Raw genomic sequence first — 9,482 nt, forward strand, 5'->3', positions numbered from 1 at the left:
GGGAAGGCCTCGTGGGGCCCCCAGAGGATTCGGTCCGTGACCCTGCTGTTTGACCCCCGGGAAGGCCTCGTGGGGCCCCCAGAGGATTCGGTCCATGACCCTGCTGCTTATAAAACCTCGTGTGATGGGGAGGAAGCCAAGGCCCAGAGCACCAGGGCCGCGCTCCGCTGAGCTCAGCGCAGGCCAAGCTCAGCGCAGACCGGGGCTGCCATGCTGCTGGCAGAGGCTCTGGTCCTGGAACCAGGCGCGGCCTGGGCTCAGGGACAGGCTGACCAGGAGCACAGGCAGGGTCACCAGGGAAGAGAAGATGCAAGCAGGCCCCCCAAAGAGTGTCTCCTGGACCCTGGGCCCAGGCAGCGGCCCTGCTGGGGGGAAGCCCCGGCCTGGTCAAGGTGGCACTCCCAGTTAACATATGGCTGGGGCACCGGGTGGGCCCTGGGGACACTCAGGCCACAGGCCCTTCATCACCCCTTTGGTCCTTCCTGGGGCAGGGAGCTGGGACACACGTGGGCACCACCAGTAGACAGGCCCACAGCCTTAGGTTTTCTCACCTTATCCTCTTTTTATCTTCAATTACCTGTTATGTTTTTTTGCATTTCACATTTTTAAGCTGAACAACCAAGTCTGACAGCAACCGACGGAACAAAGGGAACCACCCGGGAGGACCCACCCGGGGACCGTTCGCTACCCTTCCCGCCGGAGACCAGAATGCCGCGTGCTTCTCCAGCCAGTCAGGCCTCCCCCACCCCGAGGTGCCTGGACCCGCGGGCTCCCTGGGCCTCACCTGCACTTCGGAGTCAGCGTCCACGTGCTGCAGCTGGAACCACGTGTCCCTGTTGTGGTACTTCTGCAGGTCTTCCTTCTGGATGGCCACCTTTCCTGGAAGACCCATGCAGAGGAGACCAGCCATGAGGGGCCGACCTGCCCGCCCGACCTGCCCGGCCAGCAGCATCTCCACCATGAGCGTCAGTCATCTCAGACCGAATCCCAGGATAGAGCACTGGGAGACGGACAATGCAGTGAGGTCACAGAGGCCACATTTTGTCTTGGAAGTGCCATGTCCACCCGAACACACCCCGTCACTGCCGTGGCGTCCACAGCCTGGGACTGGGCGGGCTCCTCCTCCCGTGTTACCCAGACTGTGGCTCAGGGCACCTGGTGGAAATCCAACAGATCGGGGGCAGCTCTGCCAGGGGTGCTGCCCGGGCCCGGGGTGGGGTGTGGGATGGGGTGAGGGGGCAGGAGCCCAAGGCAGCCATGTCACAGCCCCTCCTGCCCCAACATCCATGCAGTGGCACGTGGCGGGTCGTGTCTACTGAGGACTTTGCCGCAGGTACCCCGGAAATGTGTGAGCTCGCATGAGCCATGGCTGAGAGCTCACGCGTGTGCACACCTAGTGTGTGTGTGCTTGAATGAGCTGCAGCTTAGAACCACGCATGTGCACACCTAGCTCATGGGAGCACGCACAGTTGGTTCACACAGTGTGTGCACATGTGTTCCTGTCAGGCCGGCGGAATGAGCCGGTTATCACCTGCCTGGGTCTATGAACCAGTGTCTCTCAACATGTGATCATGGGTCCCCTGCATCCAAACAGTTGCAGGGCCTCCTAATGCAAGTTCCCGGGCTTGTTCCAGAAGAGAAGGCAGCCTCCGGGGTGGAGGAATCTCCAGAGGAATTCCTCCTGGAATCTGCGTTTCTACAAAGTCTGCAGGAAACTCCTAGCGTCCCAAAGTTTGAGGATGCCCACTCTCAACAGCTTTACGTTCCTGACACACGCTTGGTACTGAGGAGTCAGAACGTCAGGAGAACGCACACACAAACATGCGTGTGTGACGTGTATTACCTGGTCCAGGATCGCAGTATTTAAATGTATGTCTACAACCATCATGCACCGTTCAGTCACCTTTTTCTTTCCAGGAAAGCACAGGGGCAGTTAGCAGACGCGTGCCCAGAGCTTGGAGTGACAGAGGGCACCAGGCTGCCCACCTCCCCACACTCCGTGGCCTGGAGCACAGGGACCACACTGTCCAGCAGGGGAGGGGGGAGCCTGGCCACGTGAGCACCCTGTACACGTGTGTGTGCACGTGATCCACATGTACACACATGTCCTAAATACACGGTAAATCACGGAAACAGGAACAATAAGGGACAACATAAAATTAAACGTTTTTAAAATTCAGTTGCTTCCTTTTGGAGCTCAGGACACACAGCCTAACTCAGGACCACAGCCTCATCACCAAAGACAGCACTATTGAAGAGCCCGGAGCTGGCGGGCCAGCCCTGCCCTCACCCAGGACACACAGTCCTCCTCTCCGAGGAGGAGGGCTCCATCTCGGGCTTCCGCGAAGATACGTGCCGGCTCTCATGAGACAGGAGCACTGGCAGCCTCACAGGGAGGCCTGCCTCGCGGGTCCCCTTGCTTCATCCAGCAGCTGTCTGGGGGGCAGGCGGCAGGTCGCTGATGCGGCCCAGTCACTGAACAGGCGGCCTGTCCTGCGAGGCTCCGGGCCTCCTGCCTCATCAGGTGCCTTGCCTTCCCGTCTTTCTGCCTCGTGCTTCTCCCAGACACCGTCTCACCAGGCTCTCTCACGATGCGCCCTCCTCTCTGGCTCCCCTGGGAGCTGTAGGTGGCCTCGCTGGGGCCCGGTCCCATCTGCCAGGAGGGGGAGGTTTGAGGAGAAGGACGCCCTGCTGCTGGGCTTGGGGGCTCAGGAACGCACCCACAATACAGGAGGTGGTATCAGAGCCAGAGCAGCGAGGAGGCGTCAGCCCCAGAGGGCCCCGCACACTCTGCGCCCGCAGCCCCTCCTTTGTCTCGGCCCTCCTCCGAAACCCGCTTCCCGTCCCTAGGGTGCGCTGCTAGCCCATGTCACCAGCTCCTCCTCATCGCTGAGGAGTGCTTTAAGAGGAATTGAAAATGCTTGCTTCTTCTTGTTAGTCTATCTTCTGTCTAGTTTTGCAAGGGCACTCAGAGTACCCAGGTCGGTGAGACAAGGTCTCTGCCCCGCAGTTTTCACACTCTGGACTCCAGACATCGACAGACGCGCCTGCCGGGCCCAGGCAGGAAGTTAGAAATGAAACAGGGACACGCCGTCCCGAGAGCCGGGGGCTGCGGCGCCATCCCCTGCCTCACCTCCGTCCCCCTGCCCGCTGTCCCCGCAGCACATCAGCACGTCCACCACGGACCTCCGCTCACCTCCCACCGTCACCCGTGGTGGCTCACACCTGGCTCCGAGGGTCAGCACCGATCCCTGCTCACGTCGACCTCGCTGGCTCAGCTCTGGCCATGTGAGCCGGATCCCGCTCACCACAGGCCTCACAGGGCACTGAGGCCACGGCACTGAGAGTCAGATGAGGAGCCCATGCCAGCGAGGAGGCAGAGGGCGCAGGCTCACAGCAGCAGAGGCTGCCACAGGGCACAGGCCGCAGGGCGCAGGAGGGCGCAGGCCACAGGGCGCCGGAGAGCCAAGGCCGCAGGGCGCAGGGAGCAGAGTGCAGGCCGCAGGGCGCAGGCCGCAGGAGAGCCGAGGACGCAAGTCACAGCCAGGAGGGCCTTCCTCCAAATAGCATCAGCAACCTGCCCCAGGCTCCTCCCCTACCACCTCGCCTGGTTTTGGGGGGCATCTATCTTGCCAGGGCCTGACGTGAGCTTCCCCACTTCTGACTCCTGTCAGCAGGCAGAGCCCCCAGGAGAAGACTGCTACGTCTCTGCTTGGCTCCTAGAAAACTACCCTTCTCCCCGATGGCAATATGACTTTGAGTCTTGCAGGCATGAAGCCACAAGAAACAAACATTTCTTGGAACTGAATTGCGCAACACATTTCATTGAAAAGGGATAAAGAAATGTTCAGACTCCATGATTAGTTCAGCTGGGTAGGAGGGCTACATTTGAAGTTTGAGATTTTAAGTAACCACAGTGTTTTCATGTTTTTTTTTTTTTTTTTACTGGAGTAAGGAAGAGTCACATATTTAATACTCAAATGACTTCTATGACTTACACATCAGTACTACTCTTTATTTTTGGAAGTGCTTAATTCAGATTTAAGTGGGTAATATAGAAACACAAAATAAAATCTGAAACATCCAAAAGGAGATAAAATACAGCCAAGAATGAGCTTGTCTGTTCCCTGCTACACAGGTTCCACCTTGGGGTCACCCGTCACCAGCTGCCAGCCTGTCCTTCTAGAGGCTGACCACGTCAAGGACATAAGGGCACGCACTCTTTACATGTCAGAGGCAGTGCTTCCACAGGCTGTCCTGGGGAGCACTGACCTGCAAATCATTTAAATGTGTCCAATGTGTCATAATCCATAGCTTCCCTGATTGATCTGGGTGACATCAGGTCACTGTATCCCCTGGGCCTCACCCACTCAGGAGGACAGACTCAGGACCCACTGAGGAGGAAAGGCACAACGGCCCTTCCACCACTAAAGCCCCTGTGTGTTACTTCTTCTGGTGGCACTTTGCCTGCTGGGGTCTGTTCTGAAGAGAGAAGCATGTCAGGTAGTTCAAGAAGGGGCATGCGACGAGGGGACAGGTACGGTACAGAGGGCGCAGGAAGGTGGGCAGCCAAGGGTGACACCTTCAGGACGGCAACTGAGGAGGGACAGCTGGACGCTTCCCCAAGACAGGCGGCGGCAGAGACCCTCTCGGCACTCCTGTTCCCCTGGTGTCGAGCAGGCGCACGGAGGCAGAGAGAGAAAAGGGGCCTGCAGACTTGAAGGGAAGAAAGGAGCCTTTACTTACAAAATCCACAGGAAAAGCTAGTGGAGTGGTTGTGGTCAGCAAAACCATAGCAGACAGTCAGTACGTAAAAACCAAGGGTCCTCGTGCACCGAAGCGATGATAGTGGAAACCGAAATTGAAAAGACAGTAACAACACACCCATGAAATGATGGCTTCATGGCTTGAGCTTGTGGCGCTCTGCGTGGGACACCTGTCTACAGTGTCAAAAACGTGAGCAGAGGGACATATGCATGTATAAACACACACGCGCGTGCACGCACATGCACACACATGCATGTACACACATGCGTGTGCACACACACACGCTCTCACACGCGTACACACGTGTACACACATGTGCACACACACGCACACACACACACTCCCCACACATAAGTGTGTGTGTGCATGAAAGATGTGTATGCTGAAAACACATCAGAAAACGCTGATGAAAGAAGTTAAAGACCCAAGGATGTGGAGAGACATGCCATGCTGCAGGGTCTGAGACTCAATTTTCTTGAAGTGTTAATTCTCCCAAATTAATCCACAGATCAATGTAATCTCAATTATTTTGGAAATTGAGAAGTGGATAAAAAATGTAAATAACAATTCAAAAGACCTAAAATAGCAAAACAAGTTTGGAAAAGGACAGAGCTGATGAGCTCACAGGACTGATTTAAGACTTATTGTGAAGATAAAGAAATTGAGACAGTTGATGTTCCTGTGAGCAAAGGAGTGCACATCAGGGGAACAGAACACAGAAGCCACAGCTAGACCCATGCGTGCAAAGTCAATCGATTCTCAAAAGACGCTAAGGAACTTCAACTGGACATCTATAAGGAGAAAAACAAGTCTTGCTATATGTAAAGTATACTTAAAATAGATCTAAATATAAGAACTAAAACCAAAAACTTTCTAGAAGAAAAAAACAGAAGATCTTCACAACCCTGGAGTAGGAAAAAAATTCTTAGATACGACACCAAAAATACAAACTATAAAAAGGTTTTTATAAATTGGAGTTTATAAAAGTTAAAACCTTTTGCTCTCCAGAAGACACTAGCTAGAAAATGGGAAGGCAAGTCAGAAGCGAGAGGGGAACGCCTGCAAGGGCAAGTCTGGAGAAGGGTCCACACCAGAGCACAGCTTAAACCTGGAAATCTCAGCAAGGGAGCCCGACTAAAAGCGCAGCGGGCCCAACAAGTCACCAAAGCAGAGACGGAGGGCAAGCAAGCTCATGAAAAGAGGCCCAAATAACTCTTCATCATGAAAAAGCGGGAAAAACTACAGTAAGATACGGCACGCATACTAGAATGCCAACGAACTGAGAATAAAAGAAGCTGACGCAGGCGCTGGCGCGGACTCGAATCGGGGCAGGAGGGGAGCGGCGCCAGTTTCTGACGAGGCAAAGACACAGCGTGGGGAGGAAAAGCGCCCTCCTCCTACTCTTGCAGGTCCTCTGGCCTCCGTAACGAAAGAAACATTAACGACGGAAAACCAGACAGGTTTATTAGCACGCATCTCAGACACGTGAGGGGAAGCCTGGCGACGAGTAACTCCAGGAGGCGGCAGCAACTCGGAGCATCTCCGCCTAAAACAGTCAGGGGTTTTCAGAGGCGCGATGACACACAGGAGGAGCTTCAGGGAGTCCGAGTTTCAGGGGGACTAGAGGTTCAGAGGGCTTGCTGCATGGGCTCCTCGGGGGGCGCCTCCAGGCTGATCGGGGTCTGGAGTTGTTCCAGGTTGCAAGGCAGAGAGATTTCCGTGTCTGCTTCTTCTCAACTGCCATCAGCTCAAACAATTCCTTATGCCAAAGTGGCCTATTCGGGATGGCAGATTCTGCCGTCTTCTAAAGCCTACAGAATGCCCCAGCACTCTCCTAGGTGTTTTCTAAGGGAAATAAAACCATTTGTCCACAAAAACCTATTTAGGGTAGTTTTGTTCACAGTCACAAAACACTGGACACAACCCCACCCCCATCTGGTGATGAGTGGGCAGAAGCGGACTTCCCTGCGCCGGGCACAGTGCACACTCTCCAGCTCAGCAAGCTGGCCTACGGACCAGGGGGCCAGGGTCTCACAGCAAACCCCCGCCTTTCACAGAGAAGCTTCAGGACGGCCCTCCCCCGGACAAAGGTGGGAGCCGGTGGGAGGGGCCCCGCCAGCCACCCTCCCAGAGCCGGCCGCCCTGACCCGGCATGACCTCCACCACACTCCCACGAGCATCTCTGCACCCTCCCTGGGGCCCCCGGGACCCGGCCCGCGGGGGCGCCACACGGGGCTGCACAGGCAGAACCAGGCGCCGTGCCACCAGATCACACAGCAGACGCGAGAAGCCGCTGACACTGTGCTCGTTTCTGTGACACAAATTTATACCCTAGAATGTGGCTTCTCATCCTGGTAACAACATAATTGCTAGTCATAGCTTTAAATTACCCCTGGAGATCAGCCAGCCTCTTATTTTTATGGTTGTGAGAAAGATTTTGAAAACTCTAAATCTGGTTGCACCCTGACACATCCCAATTTTAAAGCCACCAGGAATTGCTAAACCACGATTTTGCTAGTTATCGTTAAAAATAGCAGGTGCCTTAAACAGAATGATTAATAAACATCTTTGTTGTTCAACTCGCTCAGTCGTGTCTGACTCTGTGACCCCATGGACGGCAGCACGCCAGGCCTCCCTGTCCGTCACCATCTCCCAGAGCTTGCTCAAGCTCATGTCCACAGAGTTGGTGATGCCATCCAACCATCTCATCCTCTGTCATCCCTTTCTCCTCCTGCCTTCAATCTTTCCCAGCATCAGGGTCTTTCCCAATGAGTCAGTTCTTCAGATCAGGTGACCAGAGTATTGGAGTTTCCGCTTCAGTATCAGTCCTTCCAATGAATATTCTGGACTGATTTCCTTTCGGATGGACTGGTTGGATCTCCTTGCAGTCCAAGAGACTCTCAAGAGTCTTCTCCAACACCACAGTTCAAAAGCATCGATTCTCTGGCGTGCAACCTTCCTTATGGTCCAACTCTCACACCCATACATGACTACAGGAAAATACATAGCTTTGACTAGATGGGACTTTGTTGGCAAAGTAACGTCTCTGCTTTTTAATATGCTGTCTAGGTTGGTCATAACTTTTCTTCCAAGGAGCAAGCGTCTTTTAATTTCATGGCTGCAGTCTGCAGTGATTTTGGAGCCCAAGAAATAAAGTCTGACGCTGTCACTGTCAAAGTCTGCCCATCTATTTGCCATGAAGTGATGGAACCCGATGCCAGGATCTTCGTTTTTTGAATTTGCTGAATTTTAGGCCAGCTTTTTCACTCTCCTCTTTCACTTTCATTAAGAGGCACTCTGGTTCCTCTTTGCTTTCTGGAATAAGGGTGGTGTTATCTGCATACCTGAGGTTGTTGATGGTTTCTCCCAGTAAACTTGATTCCAGCTTGTGCTTCATTCAGCCTGGCATTTTGCTCCCTCAGGTAACACATCACATTCCAAACCCACTGCTCTGTTCCCTTTCCTCCTTGAACAAACCCTGGTGTGTCCAGCAGCAGCTGGACAGAGACACCCCAGCACCGCGCAGGGAGCCCAAGGCCACAGGAAGTGAGGGCTAGTGGACACAAAAGAGCCGCTCCCACAGTGGCAGTGGACGCAGCAGGCACCGAGGGGCAGCCCCTTGCTGACCAGGGTCTTGGCCAACAGGGGTGGCCACGTGGGCACCAGGGAAGGGCCTGAGGGGGGGCTCCAGGCCAGGAGGCGCCAGACAAAGGCACCTCTCAGTAGAGGCTGGAGCCCATGTCTGGCCTCAAGGAGGAACCACCAGGGCTTGACAGCTGCTAAGGGTTTGTTTGGGCACCATCCTGAGGGCAAAGGTGGCCAGGCCTATAGGGTGAGCGGCATGAAAGTGCCCCCCGCCTCCCCCACATCGAAAACCTTCCGGATCGAGAGTCAAAGGTCCTGCTGGCAGCCCAACCAGAGCTCCATCCTAAACTAGTCACACCATGCATTGCCTGAGTTCCTGTGTGATCCAGGCGATGCACTTGCCAAACAAACCCTGCTGACCTCTACTTAAAACTCAGCCGTTTCCGAGAACGCGACTTGTTGGCCAGACCCAGTAACCAGCATCTGCATCTTGACAAGTGTGAGAAGCTCTGATCCATGTGCTGGGAACTCTGCTAGACGCTTCCTTAAAGGACCTCAGCGCCAGCACTGCCTTCAGACCTTTTCTGAGGGCCACTGGCCTGGACACAAACACCCTTGACCGGTCACATGTGGGTGGTAAGTGGAGCTAGCCGGGCGCCCCAGGAGCGGGCGGGAGACTGCAGGGTCAGGGGCTGTCAGAGCCAACTGCTCTGCCCCAGAGCAAACACTGAGACTGCGCCTGCCAGGAGCAGCCAGGCCACCAACCATCAGCTGGATCCCGAGGCTACAGCTGAGCCCATGTTGTAGGGGCTCGGGTCTAATTCAGGGGCCAAGGGAACTGATGGGGCTTTCCTGGGACAAAGGCGCAGCCACCAAACGGGCAGCTCTGGCCTGCTCCCCATTTAAGGTGGGCCTTGCTGTCTCCAGGATGCTGGTGCATCTGGGATCCTGACACCTCCGAGAGCCCCTGAACACCTCTGAGAGTCCCCAACACCTCTGAGAGCACCCCAACCCCCAGAGAGCACCCCAAAACCTCTGAGAGCATCCCAACACCCCTGAGAGTATCCCAATACCTCTGAGAGCACTCTAACATCTCTGAGAGCACCCAACACCTCTGGAGCACCCCAACA

General features: G+C 55.1%; 1 protein-coding gene across 3 annotated transcripts in view; it reads right to left on the reverse strand.

Moving 5' to 3' along the window:
- RASA3 (RAS p21 protein activator 3) overlaps positions 1-9,482 on the reverse strand; it is an 83,162-nt gene that overhangs the window by 30,714 nt on the left and 42,966 nt on the right. For all 3 annotated transcript variants that reach the window (XM_040267495.1, XM_040267499.1, XM_040267498.1), the window contains exon 4: positions 785-879. In XM_040267495.1, coding sequence (XP_040123429.1) covers positions 785-879 — 95 coding nt within the window. The remainder of the gene's footprint in view (positions 1-784; positions 880-9,482) is intronic.

The sequence above is a fragment of the Oryx dammah genome, unplaced genomic scaffold (genome assembly GCF_014754425.2).
Source record: "Oryx dammah isolate SB20612 unplaced genomic scaffold, SCBI_Odam_1.1 HiC_scaffold_24, whole genome shotgun sequence".
Taxonomy (NCBI): domain Eukaryota; kingdom Metazoa; phylum Chordata; class Mammalia; order Artiodactyla; family Bovidae; genus Oryx; species Oryx dammah.